An 18243-nucleotide genomic window follows, 5' to 3' on the forward strand; every position below is an offset into this window, starting at 1 on the left:
CGGATCGGGAACGATAAATGAATGTCGTGTGCAACAATCGATCGTTTTATCTCGTGTAATGTGTCATAGTACACGACAACCGACGCCGCGTCTGTGACGCCTCACGACGTCTCGACAGAAAGTCTAGCATGATTTTTTTGGGGGGGTTTCCACGACGTGTTCCGTGAATTTGACAGCTGTAAACAGAAGCACATGGCTACTTGTTATGCAGAATGATGTCATTGGATCTTCCCAGCGCAACTGCTGTCAGACCTTGCGGTAGAATATTCAATTTAGGTTGTGTCAGAGTAAAAAACACCACCGCCGTTGCGTCTTTGCGCATGGAGCATCCCGTTGCGCGCCCGCTTTTGCTTCTCCCTGTGAATTATATTTGTATTGTTTTCCCCCTGAGTCTCCTGGGCCCCTTTACATGGTCGGCCCCGGTAAGCTTGTATATTAAGACAGGGGTGCCGGGAGAGTGTGTATTGTCGGAACGGGACCAACGTGTAGTCTGTCATGTGTCGCTGCCAAGTCACGACAAGAATTTATGACTCTCAATTGTCTTATCTGACATAGTGACCATCGTAACCGTCAAAAATATTGTGTAGTCTGATCCTGGAATAAGAGATTATAAAATGCCCGAAAAATATAGAAAAAAATGACCATCACAATATCCTAATTTAAACACAGTAAGTGTGTTTGACAATGGTCCATATATAAATACTGAGTCACAAATCATTCATTTGGTTGAGGGATTCAAATCTAATGGCACAACACCGTCATTTCAAACGCCAGTCCTGCTCTACAGATGTATACTAATACATATTTACTGTATATTGTATCATCCACAGTACATCTTAACATAATGGCCCACTAGATTGACTGTACACTGCACACTGCTGTCCCAGGGCGTATTCACACCTGCCTTGTTTAGTTCGGTTGAATCGAACCCTGGAGCGTTTACCCTCTCAGGGCGATCGCACAAACCAACACAAACCAAACTCGAGGCAACATGGTAACAATTTGGTCCCTGATTCAGACCAGAGCAAATGAACTACAGGTGTGAAAACGCCCTGAATGATGATGTTGACATCATTGACATCAACTCAGATAATAGAGAGCAAAACACTAATCCGTACTTGCAGAGCTCAAATTTAGAAATATGAAAGTAGTATTCACAGTGCAGTGTTGGTGTGTTGATGCATGGCTCACTTTCTCCACCAAGAATAAAACACTAACAAAAAGCTGCTGCTGCTGCTGATGCTGCTTCTGCTCCAGGTGCCATGCAGTAAAAGTCTGAACAGTGATGATGCAGCAGTAATAGGCCCCATATTTAATATAAGACCAGGTGTTGATGCAAAGACCCCTGATCCAGTAACATTATCTGTATGTGGATGACATATCCAGATGTTCATACCAGATGGAGATGGGGCCATACTTACTGACACTGGCAAAAGCTAGTAAAATGGGGCTCTGGTTGAAGAACCATGTTCAGATGGGGTAAGATAGACTACTGGGTAACATTCTCCCACACCACACTGCAGTGAGTCCCCTGTCAGACATGCGATGGTGACAGTGTGATCACACCTAATCCTTTGCATTGCCATACGGTGTCAGCCTAGACTCTACTCTGTTGGACCAAAAGAATGGAGAAAGAAACATGTGCACAGTTGTACATTTCCTGTGTTGCCATATCAGCTGATCATTACCAGGATCTCAAAGGACACACAAATATTATTTTAGGGATCATTCTTTGCCTTTGGTTTGTGATGGTGAGCAGTAGAGAGATGACCGGAAACGAGAAGACAGACAGATGGGAACAACCCGCAGTAAAGCTCTCTGGCTGGATGTGAACTGTGGTACCTTAAAACACGAGGCCAGCAGGGCGCTCCCTGGAGAAAGATCTACAACTCCTGTCTGCAGGACAACTGCTCGGCCCGTACGTTAGCTAGAGTATTTTAACTCAATATTCAGCACCCACATACAGTACCAGCACAGCAGTGAGCTGCATTGGCTATGACAACGTAGCTGCGCTTTGTTGAGTTTGTAAACAGCGATACCAAGGGTGTATGTTTGGTTTCACTTTGAATCTAAACCACGTGATGACCTCCATCTGTTTACTTGCAATAATGAATTTATAAACACAACTTATCCAACACTTGGCCACTGAGCAATATTAGTTACTGTATATCCAGTAAAGTTTGATGATCTTTTCATCCATAAATACTGCACCATCTGCTTCCATTCATGTCACAGACAGCGTATTACAGCCAGAGGGTTGCCAGATCAGGTCAGGTATATCCTCCATATCCATATCTCACTCTTTTTGCAGACACATGTAAACCTGGCAGCCGAGCAGACCTTTCCTGTTAACCCTGTGGAGTTTAGATATGGAGTTAAAATGCCAAGATTTTTTCACATAGTTAAAACACATTGGTAGGGACATGTCCTTACTGTCCGTGCCCAAAAAACGATGGATTAGGTGTGATCACAGCAACTGACTGGCCTGTTTCACCAAATCTATCTATCAAATGAAAGATATTATAGTCTAACCTCAAAACACACGTACCATTTCCACTGAACTTTGCGTTTGACCTCTGCGTCTTTTCCACCTGAATGTCCAAGCAGCCTCACACCGCTGCTGCTGCTACTACTGCTGCTGCTGCTGCTGTTGCTGCTGCTGCTGTCTCCCCATTACTAAAGTGGACACTCAGGGAGCTCCTCAGCTCCGTCTGCTCATGTCCAACAGCTGAATGAAAAACTTTATTGTTAAGGTGTTACATTTATTACTAATTCAGAATTCTTCACGCCCACACCCATAAAACACGAGCTGGGTTTTGATCACAGATTTTGTATTTTCCATGTGTTGACATCTTTGATTTCTCATTCCCCATCTTGGATTTCCTTTTGCAACTGTGTAGGCACAGACACACACAGACAGACAGACACACACACACACACACGCACGCACGCACATACACAATAATAGAGTCTGCTGCAGTCAAACCACGCTAGCACATGCATGGACACGCTTCAAGTTCCCTGAGCAGTGATGATCTCTTCTCTAACAGCAGCTTTGATTTTCCTGTGTTTTACTAGATGTGAATGTGCGTACACCTTGACTGGTTAGGGCTGTGTGTAAGTGTGTGTGTGTGTGGTTGTGTGTGTGTGTAGCTGGTGCTGTGACCATGATTGTGCTCATCTCTGTTCTGTAGGCTACTTGCCACTCTCTACTGAATAAAGCAACAGTAAAAGAAAAAAAGGAAAACAAAAAAGCAGTAAGTTTGGAGAATCTATTTTCCCTCAGACACTTTTCCCCCTAAAGCAAAAAAAAACAACTTTTTTGCATTTTATTCATTTTATTTATTTTATTTCTTCATTTTTCAAAATTTGGTTTTTAATTTGGTGTCTCTCTGGAAGTTTTTATTCTTTTCTCCATATTCAGCTTTGTGTACAACCCTCTCTTAAAATCATTCTACTAATATCAGCGCCATTTGATGTTTTTTCAATTAACCGTTCCCAGGAAACCGTGGCTTTCTCTCTCTTGTCTTTTCTTTCTGGACTCTGTGTTTGCTCTCCAGGAGACATTTTCTCAGAACATTTCATCTGCACTCAGATCATGTTTCTCCATCTTATATGACTAATTTTAATAAATCAGCCCTCACACACACACACACACACACCTGCCCCAGCTGACATGGCTTTATAAAAGACATGAATGATCTTTAGATGAAATATTCTGATAAACTGGCCTTCCTCTGTCATGGGTTGGATTCCTCAGCTGTATGGTTTCTGTTTCCCACCGCATATGAAGAGCAATGTCTTTGAATTTGAGAGTTTTCCCAGAACCTCATCACTCACACTCAAATATTAGTGCTCATGGGCAGATTTGCTCTCTCTCAAACTCTTGTGCTTGATTCTTAAGTGCGTGCAGGTTCACGGTGGACTCTGGATCACATTAATTCTTTCATCTAACAACAATCCCCCACCTGAAGGAGTGTGGTATGGTGAATATGATGATTGGTTATGAAGCAGCAGTGTTGATATTAGAGAAGTGGCTGTGATGCCAGCCATGTTTCTTTTCATTCTGGCTTGGTGTTAAGTTACTTACAGACATGAGGTGAATTAGCCACAGAAGATTTCAACCTTTTGAAAGCTGTGGTCAGCGCTGGCTAAAAATGACAAGCCTGTTAGCATTACCTAAATGACTTGTATGTTACTTTATACAGATAAAAAAAAGAACAAGGAGACATTAAAATAAGAGATCCGTGGCACCGTTAGAACAAGAACGCAGCAAATCTGGGAACTATACCCAAATGGGAACCGGATCCACAATGGAAGTGGCTATTGGTACACACCCAGGATGGCAGGATAGCCTTCGTGTGCATAAACGCAGACTTAAAAGCACGTATATCAGAGGCATTAGAGCGTCTTTCATGGGCCGTCGCTCTTCCTTGAACAGAGTTCATCTGACATCCATGATATTTAAATAAAGCAGTAGTTGATGCATGCCAAAAATAAGGACACTTACCACCTCCCTCAGGTCAGAAGTGTTTTTGCTTCAATGGATTCATCAAATCATTAAAACAATGTGGATGTCATGAGAAACTCATGTCTTTGCTGCAGTGTGCAACCCCTTCAGCAAACCTGCTCTGCTTATCTCCTTGATGCCCTTCCTCTGACTTTTGACATTCATGCTGCCTCTGAATATATAATACATGATATAATGATAATACTGAACGGCAGCCTGTACACATGCTATTGAGATTCAGGCTTGTGGACAAAAAATAGTTTGGAGAATGTTAAGACATTGTTATTTAGACATTATTTTTTGGTGTAGTTTTTATTTTTTCATTTCACATATTGAGTGGGTGAACCCAGCTGCCTGTGAGTGACACACTAAGACAGAGCAAGCACCACTGATCTTCTTACCAATGTACTGAGGCAGCGCTGATAGGTTAAAACCACATTACATATTAGTGAGGGACTTGGAGCACGATCGTTGACAAGCTGAGCAAGAGTGTAGTTTAAACTTAAAACTTTTGAAATGTGAATTTTGGAAATGATGCTTTGAAATTGAAAACTAAGGTTCTTATATATATGTCTTAATATTATTCCTAGCTGTGTCAACAGAAGAGAAACAAATGCGAAGCTTCCAGTCTTTGTGCTAAGATACTGTAAGCTAAACATGCTCAAGGCTCAATTCTGTACCAGAACCACAGAGATGAAACTATCAGACTGTTAAACCAGGCTCAGACTACAGGAGTTTTGGGCTGATTCTCCTCTCCCGAAATCTGGTCTGGGACTTTGGTCAGTACCGACATTCAGCCGAGATTATCTGGTGATGTGAGGGCTTCACAGATCCAGTCATAAACCTCCCGAAATGCCTCATTTCAAACATAGGAGCTAAAATCTGGGTGATTACGTCAGTAATTTCCCAGCAGGCTAAATTATGACTCCTGCTATGGCGAAGGCATTAGCCGCCATACTCTGATTGGCTCATACTCATTGCCTTCTTTGGTTGGGTTGGTTAAAACATGACGATTTCCCTGAACCTAAATCAGTGGTTTTCTTGCCTGGACCTAAATCGGTGGCTTTGTTGCCCCCTGCTGGTACTGCACGTTCATACAGGCGTGTAATATTCACGCCTCGTCGAGGCAAAACGTGTCCTGTGGTGGACAGGCGGGTCTATTACACGCTTTGGCATGATACCTGGTTGTTAGAGGGCAGCTAATGGTGGATAGAAGCATCAGTATGGAAACCTTGTAGGGTTTCAGTTTAATTAACCTGAACTGCTGCGTTTCAGAGAGCACTGTTAAATGAGACCAAGAGAACGTTTAAAGTTAAAGGACATTTAGAGACTTGATGGGTGTCTCTAGTTGGTTATTGTTCATGGAGGACGGCAGCTGTAGTCAGCTTAGATGCACAATATTTGCAATGGATTCCAATGGCGACCCAGAAAAACCTGAAAAATGGATTTGAAGGTCCCTAAAAAGGAAATATTGCAGCATGGCCTCCTCACGGCTCTGAAGTAGCAGAAGTACTGTAAGTAGTGAGGATTCTGTAGAAGCTATAGAGTCACTGACTCGTCAGTATCAATGAGGCTATTTTAGACATTTCAAATGGCTAAAAGCTCCTCGGGCATTGGAAGCCAACACAACAGACGGGTCCAGCATCTTTACAGAACTCCAACCTAAGCAGTGTCACTGATGTGTCTGATTACTGCATTGCAGACCGTATAGAATAACTGCTGTTGTGGGAGTGCTAGATAGATTAATTCTGGTTTAATTCTCTGTACAACGTGTCAGATTACAGTAATAGGTTCTCTGTTAATCTTGAGGGAGATCTACTAGAGTGTACCGTGATGATTACTTTATATATTGCCATGGAGATGGTATTGTTTGACGCCGTCTTTTGGGAATGTAGTCCATACTCTCAACAGACCAACTATCTTTTTTCTCTGATTTACGGATGAGCTGACGGCAGGTTGAAGCTGTTTGTGATATAAATCAAGATGAGTTTGAGATAATGGAATTCATGGATAATGTCGAGAGAATCCATTTTTCAGTCTGAACTATTATGAAGTCAATTATGTGTGGATTTCTTTCCAGGAGGCCTCATTTTCTATCAAGCTATTCCATCTACCGTCATTTATTTAAGACATGGTAAAGCTGTTAATATTTCCTTCTGGATGTTGAAGTAATGCTTCATTTGCAATTCTGTTTACAATGAAAATAGGCAGTATTAGATTTTGGCTGTAAAGCACAATGAAATAGCCACAAAGTGAAGCTATTGAATGCACCCAAGGTCTGCATCATAGCAGCATGTGACTGACAGGTACAACTAAAGGGAGGTGTAGCTGCAAACATGCCGGTGCTGACCCGGATTGAGTGAAATATCTCAACACTCAGCAAATTTGGTACACACTAGTCAGGTTCCCCTGACAGGATGCATTTTTAATAACTTTGGTGATCCTCTTACTTTTCATCTAGTGCCATCTTCAGGTCAACATTTTTATGAGCAAATATCTGCAAAACTAATGAGGTTATCGATTAGACGTCATAGACCTGATGTTAATCAGTGTAAGCCATTCTACTCTTTGAATTTGTCTACTTTGCCAATTTGCTGTAATTGTCTAATTCTACAGTGCGCGTCATGCAGTCTGCCAAATAGTAGAGAGAACAAAGACGTCCAGGTCTAGTTTATGGAACTGAAAATGATCTCCTGAAAAGAGAGGGAGCTGAAAATGATCTCTGGTTTGTTGGACAGTGAATGTATGAGTGTGTGTGCTCATGCATGTAGAGACAGTATGTGTTGTGTGGCCTAACGTCAGTATTCCCTTTATCGGACATGACTCCTGATGTGCTTCTTAGTCCATTTTTAACAACATACCCATACATCAGGTTACTACAAGGAACTTTAACTGGTTATGAAACAGTCTCAGTGTAAACCCGATGCCTCTATATGACCTACAGAAGGAAATTAGACCATTAGAGAGAAGATTGGCCATTTCTACATAGTTATTTTGAATGCTTGTCATCAGGGCCAAGTCCGGCGAAGTCAGACGAAATCATGCAGGTTCACCTGAAACTCCTTCAGCTGACTCTGGAGAACCAGAACCAGGACTTAGCGGGACAGACTGTCACAACCGGCTGCAGTAAAATTAGAGGTTTTCTAAAGGGACTCTGGTGCTCGGAAACACTACCGCTTTTGTCCACAGAGACCGCCCAAAATCAACACAAAATAAGTTCCTTGTAGTAGCTATAAACTGATACTGAAATGGACAAATTTGGAACAGTGAGTGTTAGGAGCATGCTGAGTATACAGGTGGGCGGAGAACAACTTTGTTTGAGAAGCTTCTGTGGACATTAAAATATTTTTGAACACAGTGACAACCTGTCATCACTTTAAGACAGAAAGATTAGATGGTAGCACATTTTATCGTTGTTATAACTTCAGTTTCCAGCCGTCTAAACCTTGTATTATAGATTAATTGCAGTTTATTACAACGTGGGTCTTATTCTCGTCGTTTTGGCCATCATCTCTATGAGGTATGATAACATGTAGAGTAACGTGTTTTAACGTGCGATTTGGGATTGGGCGACATTGCTACAACGAAGTCCGACAGGGCAGTAATAGTAATACATAGTAATAGTAATAAAAGTGTTCAGATGATCGGACAGGTTGGAAAAAAGCCACAGGTTCATCAGGACTGCTGCATGGTTCCTGAACCATGGCAACCAGGCAATGTTTAAAACCTTGTTGATGGTTACTGCTTCAAATACACACCAGCAACCAGCCGAAAGACGACAACTCCACACATGCTGCACAATGCTGCACATGCAGCCATCGTGAACGTTTTAACAAAGACACCTCGCATTCGGCTTTTTTTTTTGTTGCCTTTTTAGGCTTCGAGGGCGGCCCTCCTGTGTGCTGCTGTACATTTGTCCTCAGTGTCCTAGACCAACTCCAGCAGGGACGAGAGTGAGAGTAGATAAACATTACTTGTTGCAGGAAATGCGTGCACGCATCCAAAGTGCATCCAAAATGTCTGTAACAATCCCTCATTGTACAGGAAACCCGTCTGCACACACTGTCCCGGTGCTACAGCAGGTTTATGCTGCAGCAGGACTTTGTGTTTAAAGTGTGATGGATGTTTGGGTCATAGTTTTAGTTTAGTCCAAATAAGTTTGAGTAACCTGAAGGTTTGTTTCCAGCCTGTCTGTTCACCATCCTCTGACTGCTTGCCTTAAGATATGTATAAAAATGAACTTGGTGAGTGTAATGTTATTTTTACTGATATGAATGACGACTAAATAAGCCTGAAGTTGTAATAAACTGGAATTTCTACCGGCAAAATCTACATGAGCTTCTCAATAGATAGTTGAGGAACAGAGGATAACGATACTCACTATTAAACCTTAGAATGGTCTGGCTCTGATAATCCATGTTAGAGATCATCCATCACAGTAAACATGATAGATGTTCCAAGAACTACTTCATGTCGGCAGTCATGCTTCAGTTTTATTGACTGACATGGAGCTCGACTCTCAGCAGCACCAACGTGTCCGATTCTGGAGCTTCTGACGTTACCGTGTTCCCCCTCTGGACTGTGTCTCACACACGCAGCTCTGCTTTGCTTTAAAGCAAGATGTGATGGTTGTGATATTTATGGATTTTTCACCTGTACGGCTCATCCACTGCTTCGCACCACAACTCACGCTCTACATCTGTCATCCGCCTTCTTTTTTTATTTTCTGATGACTTCCACTTTTCATTCTTCACCAACAGAGAGGAGACAGTTGGGTTCCTTGTCTTGCTCTTCCTTTTCTTTTTTTCTCTCTTGGGCTGTAACCGGAATAAGAACCTTTTCTAGCTCCTGTTACAGCCCAACATGAACTGGGATTGTTTCTAAGTCTCTCTTCATATGTCTTCCTCCACTGTCCCTCCTTCTGAACCTGACATCTTTGACTGTTTTGGCCACGGCTCACCTTACTCTGCTCTGTTACACACATTGATACATGTGTATTTTGTTATTCTCATCATTCCCTCCTTTGCTCTTTAATGTACTGAAATCCATTTTCAATATGTTTTCCTTCCCTTTGCTCAAACCTCTCTCTTCTGTTCCATCCGTTCCACATTTCCCCTTTGTTTTCCCCTCCTTTGTCTTCCCTTGTTCCCTCCATCCTCCCTCACACAGGTGGTGCGTCAGCGTTTCCCACAGAACAGCATCGGTGCGGTGGGCAGCGCCATGTTTCTGCGTTTTGTCAACCCAGCTATTGTGTCTCCCTATGAGGCCGGCATCTTGGAAAAGAAGCCCCTACCCAGGATAGAACGGGGTCTCAAACTCATGTCCAAGGTAAGGCTGGTGAATATGATGCTTCTGTGATGAAGCTGACTAGAGGCAAACAGATGATTAAGTCATACTGTTGTGTGATTGTGTCACATAGGGTACAGTAAATCCACAGATATGAAAATGTGTTAGTGATTCTTATTTAGGACACAACAACTAAGCCAGGCTATGTGCCTGTTCATTTTGATATGTAATTATGGGTAAAGGGCATAATAAGCGGAGTGGAAGGATGTGGAATTATGACTGCTGTCATGGTTAAATCCATTGTCACCATTCAGTTGTGTTGAAACTACTACTCCCATTTCCCTGGAAAAATCCACGCAGGAGCCTGTATTTAGTGAACAAAGACTCCTTCTCCAAACCTTATCAATGCCACCACGCAACAGTTGTAGTCTGACCTTGAAATGCAGTTATTCCGGTAATGACGTTTTAGCTGCAGGTTACTCTTCATGCTACAAAGGCAGATTACATTCTGGCTTGGTGGTTAAAAATTGTTCAGAATTGGTGTGAAGAAAATGGAGGGGCACAACAAGTGACTTAATCCGACATGCAGGGTGGAGACTCCATCCAAAAGTCAAAGTACAGAGGCACTCAACAGGTTTAGCATGAAGAGCAACGTAGGCCCACGGTCAGTTCTCACCTTCCTCAAACACACACATAGAAACAAGTGAAAACTGCTGCATGCAAAAGATTTACCTTCTCTGCCACTCCACACAGTATAACCTCAGCTCAGCACATAGGTGGTCAAACACTACCATGGAAGCACTTGGACACATCAAAACTGGTAACATTGGGCATCTGGTAGCCCAATACTGTATCAGAGATAGCAGCTTCTAAGTGGAACTGCTGTTCTACTACTACCAAAAATAGCAGTAGAGAATTAGACTAAACATCCCGTTATGATTAGTTATTAGTTATTCACAGCTCTGTGTTTAAAATCAAATATCTGCTATGGCAAATAATGTCAGTTACTTAAGGAGGTGAAGACCTGCTTAGACTAGCAGTTTGTTTTTTGGATTGTTTTTAATATACATGTTGTATATTCCTGTTTCCTTTCTTCAGATTCTGCAGAGCATTGCAAACCATGTCTTGTTTACAAAAGAAGAGCACATGAGGCCTTTTAATGACTTTGTTAAGAGCAACTTTGATTCAGCCAGAAGGTAAGACACTTGGAGCATGACGCTAACTACCCTCATTCAGATCCCCGTCACTCTGTTTGCTTCACATATAACGGCTCATAAACTGTGGTTAAAAAACTATCCAAACTATAGTTTGGTTCCAAGTATTGCTTTGGTTCATTTTACAGCTGCTGGACTCTGAAAGGGTTTAAACTATAGAGGTTGTCAGGACCTATGACACTGTTTAACCAAAGCCTGTGTGCATACATTTTCAGCTAGTACATGATCATGTATTGTGATGACGATGAGTAAATCACACCAGCAGTTCATTATTTATGTGTCATAAATGTCTGCTGCATTTTAATGGACCAGTGCTGCCCGTTCAGAATATGTCTGTTCAGATTGGGCCGAATGCTCGGCCTGTGGTGTGCCCTACTCGCGGTCAGAAACACCAGTGAAAGACACTTAGCGGAGGTCATTTCCAAATAGGCATATTAGTCGCTTGCTTTGACATAACCACCGCAGCTATAAAGTAGAGCATAGATTTAATTATCGGAGGTGTTTTGTTGGCGGGAACGTTATTTATGTTATAAGCTATCAAATCTGACACCAGGTCTTACTCACAGGGAAAAACACACCCAAGTAGCGCCAGTAGTACTGGCTGCAACATCTGTGAAATAGTGGAGGTATTAATTTCCAAATGTACATATTAGTTGAATTGACATAACCACCACGGTTATAAAGTAGAGCATGGATTTAATGAATGGAGGTAAAGTTAGTATGGCAAAAAGAGCCTGATGAGTATCTTCTGTCTGTACTCTCTTCTCTCCATCTCAGGTTTTTCTTGGACATAGCGTCTGACTCTCCGCCCAGCGACTCGGTCAACCACAGTCTGTCCTTCATCAGCGACGGTAATGTGCTAGCCCTCCACCGTCTGCTGTGGAACAACCAGGAGAGGATCGGCCAGTACCTCTCCAGCAACAGGTCAGGATGGATGATTTGATGAAGAGTTCTGCTGTATGATCCCAAAAATGAACTAATTCTTTACCACTCTGGTCTCTCTTGACAATGAGACCCTGAGTCTCAATGGGATTACCTGTATAAATGCTGCTTAAATAAAGTAAAACAAATCATTCATTGCGATCTCATTTCCAGGGACCACAAGGCCGTCGGGAGGCGACCTTTTGACAAGATGGCCACCCTGCTGGCCTACCTGGGACCTCCTGAACACAAACCTGTGGCTGACACTCACTGGTCCAGTCTCAACCTGACCAGCTCCAAGTTTGAGGAGTTCATGACCAGGTATGACTTAATGTATACATACAGTAATATCTCCTCCTGATAGACATAATATCTCCTCCTGAACGTGTCAAAGTCCGCCATCACGTCTCCCAAAACAAGCGAGTCACTCCAGTAGATTCTAAATCTCTGCTCAGCCTCGTGTTCTCATTTTTATATCACATTACTTTTCAAAGTCTTATTTGATCAAATAACTCAATTCTGGATTGCATTGCATGAGTGACTGACTGGCAGTAATACTACATCAATTTGGTATGGTTTTATTTATTCAACTATATCACTCCTTGCAATAAAGAAAAGAACTGCTTGCTACGCAGCTGGTAAAAGCTGTGACTGTCCCAGTTCCTCTGTTGTATTTATTCTTATAACAGCTACCCCTATTGCTTTAAGATGTCCTCTAAAATTGGGTTCCTGTGTTGAGGTTTGTTTCCTCTTTTATTTCCTGCGAGCAGCAACCACAATGACTTCATGCTGACGTTAATACCGAGATGCTTTTGTAACTGCTGTTTTTCCAATGTTCAGTACCCTTTTCACAGACGGTTCCCTCCATCAGTCTTCCTCAAACTGATACTAAGATACAAGCTAAATGGGTATCTGCAATTGAAAACAAAATATAACAATTTGTTAGCATTTAAAAAGAATACCATCTGAGAGATTCTGTGAATTTGGCTTGTGTTGATCGCAGGATGTAGTGTGCAATCTTGCTTTTAAATACATATTTACTTACTCTAAATGTAGGATTGGTAGGATTGTCAAATGCTATGGGAACAGATTTCCCCTCCGGCTTAAAAATATAATATAATAATATAATATATATAATATAATATATATATATATATATATATATATTATATATATTATTATATATATATATAAATTATATATTATTATATTATATTATTATTATTTATATATATATATATATATATATATATATATATATATATATATATATATATATTATATAATATATTATATAATATATATATATTATATATATATATATATATATATATATATAATATATTATATAATATATATATATTATATATATATATATATATATATATATTTATATATATATATATATATATATATATATATATATATATATATATATATATATATATATATATATATATATATATATATATATATATATATATTATATATATATATTATATATATATATATATATATATATATATATATATATATATATTATATATATATATATATATATATTATATATATATATTTATTTATTTTGGACTTTGGACACACTTCAGGATGTATTAAAGCAATATATATATATATATATATATATATAATATATATTAATACATCCTGAAGTGTGTCCAAAGTCCAAAATAAATAAACGAAGGTGAGACTGATCCTCAGATCTCTGGTTTGTTCTGTAGGCACCAGGTCCATGAGAAGGAGGAGTTCAAAGCCTTAAAGACCCTCAACATCTTCTACCAGGCAGGAACCTCCAAGACCGGCAACCCAGTGTTCTACTACGTGGCCCGCAGGTAGGACCGTCTTTCTTCTCTCCTCATCTTCTTTATCCTCTGAGTTACAGACGTCTCTTTCCCAATGTAAGTTTATGGGAAAAAGTATTTTTGGGCCCAATGGCATCATGTGACGGACACAGAAGTTGTAATTCCACCGTATAGGCCACTACGAATATTTGCTTCAAAGCCCGGCACTCTTCCTGGGGGCTTGGTTCTGATCCTGCATTTTTTTCTACAATTTGGGATTTGGGAAAACCTTTGAAAAATCTTTCCATAAAGGTGTAGTTTAGAAAAAACATGAGCATTCAGTCTGTCGTTATTTAGTCTGTAAAAGGCTAATCAGTCAGTCCATAAATGACCAAGTGCCAACCTATGTTTCATTCATGTGTTTTTTTATTTGCAGTAAAGTTTCACTGAATCTCTGTTAAGTCAACAGTCCATCTGGCGTTCTACGGCATGATTTCAAACTCAGTTTGAAATAATGTTTGCAACAGTTGGTCTTTTGAGATTTGAAGAAATCAGATGGTTGAACTTCTTCTGTGAGTGATAGATCGTAGACCCACAGTGCTTCTGCTCTTGTTTGTTCAGTCCAATTAATCCATATTTATTACACAAATAGTCCTGCAGCTGTGTGACTTGGACTAAAAGAATGGTACTGTGTGGTCACTCAAGGTCCTGATTTAAGGCTCATTTTCATCATGCCGATAGCTGTAAAATGTCAAACAGATCTGGATATGCTGAATACTTTACCTCAGGATCCATAATGTCCACCACTAACTTCTGCTGTCTATCTTTTCCTTTTTGGAGGGAAAAACTTTAAACGTTTCATGTTTGTCCTAAGGTTGCCATCTAGTGTAAAACACAATGATATGAATCATCAGCCAGGAAGCCTCCCCCCCCCCGACCTAAATGTAATGGAAATGTGGGAAGGAGTGATGAAAAATGTGTAGAAAGGAAGGCTGTGCACAGCTCTGCCCTTTTTCTTTTTTGCCGAATGCTTTTGCAAGGTTGGCCATCGACTCCTCTTCCAGACCAGACCGCTTCCTTTACTGCTGTCCAGTGTAACTGCCACTGCAGCTGGCAGCGCTGCCGATAGCCATGCAGGAGGGGCGCTCTTTATCAGGGTTTATAAGTTAGGCGAACAGAATGCTAAATACACGGTCAGCCCACTTTTGAATGGACTGTTCAGTGACCTCACAGTAAGAAAAAGCAGCACCAATATTGTGATTAATGAACGAGTCACAGCTTACTAAACTAAAGGGGACAAATCAAATGAAAGAATCTGATCTACTAAACTAGTTTTTGACAGGAAAACAACAGTTTTTGCCTTTGCTGATATTTTGATGGGCAGCCTTACTCAGTCTTTTCAACATGATTACGTTGTTTCTTGTGCTTGGTTTTACTTCTTGGGCTTATTTTCTTGTACATGGTATTAGATCAAAGGGGATTCATTGTACTCTACTGTTGTAATTCATAAAATATGAAGTTTCTGCAGACAGGAACACCTTTAACCATTTCATGACTTCCTACTTGAAGTCTTTCATTTAACTATAGCCCTTTATTGGTAACTTGTATCTTAATTTGTTGTGTAGAGTTTTTAGTCTCCTCGTTACTCAATCAGAGTGCAAATAGGGACTATTGCATGTTATGTAATGTATATCGTCAATGCTGTTTTGAATGGCTCAGCAGAACCAAATGTAGCACAAGCATCACTTATATATTGTGCAAGCATTATACTGAGGAGTTGAGCATTGAACCATGGATTCAGATAGATCTTGTAGCTTTATACAGTTCATCTTGGTGTGTATGATTTTGAGAGACATTGTCATGTTGATGTTGAAACACGATGATACACTTGATGATGGTGACAAACGGCAGTAACAGTCACAACAGCTTTTACAAGAGAGATGAAAATGGACGTGCTGAGTGGAGTTGCTTGGTCGTATGTTCACTGTCCAAACTAATCTGGTAAGTAGTGTATTGTGTATCCAGTCAAGGTGGTTCAAAAGATGTTGAATGCTGTTGTCATGACTACAATAGTCAGGGTGACAGTTTGATGAGTCTCAATGAGGAGTCCCTCACATGTATTCCTTGAGTTAGCTACTTTGAGCTTCTTCGTTGACGATGGGCTTGCTGTTGTGCTTGTGTGTGTGGAGAAACTGTCATGATTAGTGGAAGATGTCCAGACAAACACCACGCGGTCCCCAGATTCATTCGCTCCTCTTTTGTCCTGATATATTCCCGTCTCGAAAAGTGCCAATTTGGCCTGGTAACTAGACGTGGCCTCTGCAGTCCTTGCAGGTGATTGACCATCATGCCCTTCACCTCTGCTGTTCACCCATAGAGGTGGCTCTGTGAACAGTGCAGAGTGCCACTCCCCCCCAGGTGTCGCCTGAGTGCTTTGCCCACAGATAGGTCTCGTGTAACAGGGGCAGCCTAAGATGGTTGCACGGGTCTGCTCAGTCCACGTCAGGACCTTTGTCATGTTTTCTTCTTCTTCACAAGCCCAGGGGTTATCCCCGAGAGTCATCAAATCCAGCCCCGTCAGCTTATCGAATATCCCCTCGGACAACCAGGAGAAGCGATTAGCATGCAAATAGAACTTAGCCAGCCTCGGCAGCCGATCCAGCGATCCAGGCAGGATCCGCATGAGATAGTTATGCGACAAATCGATGCTCTCCAAGTTGTGCGGCATATTCGTGGGCACGGTCCAAAACCTGTTGTGGCTGAGGTTGAGAGCTCCGAGACTCGGCAGCGTGTTGTTGATGAAGACCACTCTCTCCAGCTCGTTGTCCGACAGGTCCAGCACTTTCAGGTTCCAGTGGTAAGCCGTGTCGTTTTTGTCCAGCGAGCGCAGATGGTTCCCCGCCGCTCGGATGTCCCACAGAGACCGCGGCAGAGCGGGGGGCAGGGTCTCCAGGCGGTTGTAGGACAGGTCCAGGGTTCGCAGGTGGGCATAGTGGGTGAGCTGGCTCTCCAGACCCTGCAAGCTGTCAGCAGAGTGGAATATCAAAAACAAATTTACAGTGTGTAAATTTACATATATACCTACAATTTGACTCTGTAATGTCAGATACACAGCATTGCTAACAACAGCATACTGTACAGCTTCCCCACTACTGTGTATCAGTTATCACTTCACATTGCAAGTGTGAAGGGTGAGCTGCTCTCGTCGTTCTAATTTAGTCCCGTTAGAGGCTCAGACAGATCATTATATTGTATATTATTCTGAGTCAACATATAGTGGTAGAACTAACTTTGTACCTTCTGTTACCTCTTACATGCACAGAAGTCCAGTAAATTGTCCAAGAGCAGACCTGTAACTAAATGAGATTGCAGAGCTGCAGCTGCAGCTGCTTACGTACCTATTAAAAGAGAGGTTGAGAAAGCGGATGTTGTGCTGCAGACCGGGCGGTAACTTGGTTAGGCCTCGCGAGGAGCAGTCAACCACACGGTGCCCCCGACTGCAGGAGCACATGGCGGGGCAGATAGACAGCACCCGACCTCCTAGCAGCCCACACAGCAGCAGGAGGAACAGGCAGGGCAGAGAGGCAGAGCAAACCGGCATGGTCAGGGCTCTGGAGAAACAGAGACAAGGCTTAATTAGGCTTAGGATCGGCATCTGGAATTGATTGTAGAACAAGAAAATGATGGAAATGTTAAGGGTTTACACTGTTTCATGTATAACTGATGTACGGTAACTCCAATATTATACATTAGTTCAAGTTCTGCCCTCATGTAAAGAGGGTAAAGAGTCCCACTTTGATACTCTTATGAAAATTGGATTTTTATAAGGGTGCTAGTCATGCTGAGTGCCGGCCAGCTTGAAGCTCTGCCAGTGGGACTGGAGCTCAGAGTGCTGCAGTGAGCCTTGCTCATTCAGGGCGATACAGCACCTGAAGATGTTCTGATCTAAACACTGAAGGTCCATGTGTGTTTGTGTTTTCAAAGACAGGAACGTGGGACATGTCAACACCCTTTAAACATGTTCCAGAAATGTCCTCACACCGTTGCATTATTCGGTGGATAATAATGCTCTGCTGTGCTTGTGCCATCACTAAACTCCTCCTGTGTTTTGATTAAATGCTGTAAGATTCCTTTTGTCAATATCTCCATGCAACACAAAAAAGGAGAGCTCTGCATAGTGACAGAGCAGGGAGTAGTGTCCTCATGAGCCAGCACAACGTTACGCTGTAGTTTACTGCATCAACAACATTCCCCGATGAAATGGCTCACTGCTCAGGTGTAATGTGGGTCATACGTGTATTCCTTATCTTCCCATTTCAAATCACTCACCTCATCCTTTCTAGTGTTGGTCTGCCATCTCTCCTTTTCGCCTGTCGTTTCCTCCTCCAGCAGTTTTTTCCCCCTTTTGTGCTTTATTGGTTGCTGTTGGAAGGTTACTGGTCTCAACCTCTTTTCTCTGGCTGTTACGGATGTTGTGGCGTGATACTAAACATGCTGCCTGCCAGTGCCGGCC

At 41.7% G+C, this 18243-nt stretch overlaps 2 protein-coding genes across 4 annotated transcripts in view; one reads left to right on the forward strand and one right to left on the reverse strand.

The window, feature by feature from the left end:
- Nucleotides 1–18243, forward strand: part of nf1a (neurofibromin 1a) — an 80560-nt gene that overhangs the window by 36530 nt on the left and 25787 nt on the right. For 2 of the 3 annotated variants that reach the window (XM_074639962.1, XM_074639963.1), the window contains exons 30-35: nt 3195–3257; nt 9680–9838; nt 10895–10992; nt 11788–11934; nt 12106–12252; nt 13671–13781. In XM_074639962.1, coding sequence (XP_074496063.1) covers nt 3195–3257; nt 9680–9838; nt 10895–10992; nt 11788–11934; nt 12106–12252; nt 13671–13781 — 725 coding nt within the window. The remainder of the gene's footprint in view (nt 1–3194; nt 3258–9679; nt 9839–10894; nt 10993–11787; nt 11935–12105; nt 12253–13670; nt 13782–18243) is intronic. The other variant, XM_074639964.1, reaches the window with a different exon arrangement.
- Nucleotides 15628–18202, reverse strand: LOC141770456 (oligodendrocyte-myelin glycoprotein-like). The gene is made up of 3 exons (XM_074639965.1): nt 18060–18202; nt 17129–17341; nt 15628–16753 (listed from the first exon to the last, which is right to left on the reverse strand). The coding sequence occupies exons 1-3, from the start codon at nt 18062–18064 to the stop codon at nt 15766–15768; spliced, it is 1206 nt and encodes a 401-aa protein (XP_074496066.1). The 5' UTR covers nt 18065–18202; the 3' UTR covers nt 15628–15765.

Source organism: Sebastes fasciatus, chromosome 7, assembly GCF_043250625.1.
Source record: "Sebastes fasciatus isolate fSebFas1 chromosome 7, fSebFas1.pri, whole genome shotgun sequence".
NCBI classification, from domain to species: domain Eukaryota; kingdom Metazoa; phylum Chordata; class Actinopteri; order Perciformes; family Sebastidae; genus Sebastes; species Sebastes fasciatus.

Excerpts from the sequence above, each read along its gene's own strand:
- LOC141770456 (XM_074639965.1), bottom strand. Across the intron at positions 16,754-17,128 it reads CTCAACCTCTCTTTTAATAG|CTTGCAGGGTCTGGAGAGCC; the intron begins GTACGTAAGCAG and ends CTCTGCTGACAG.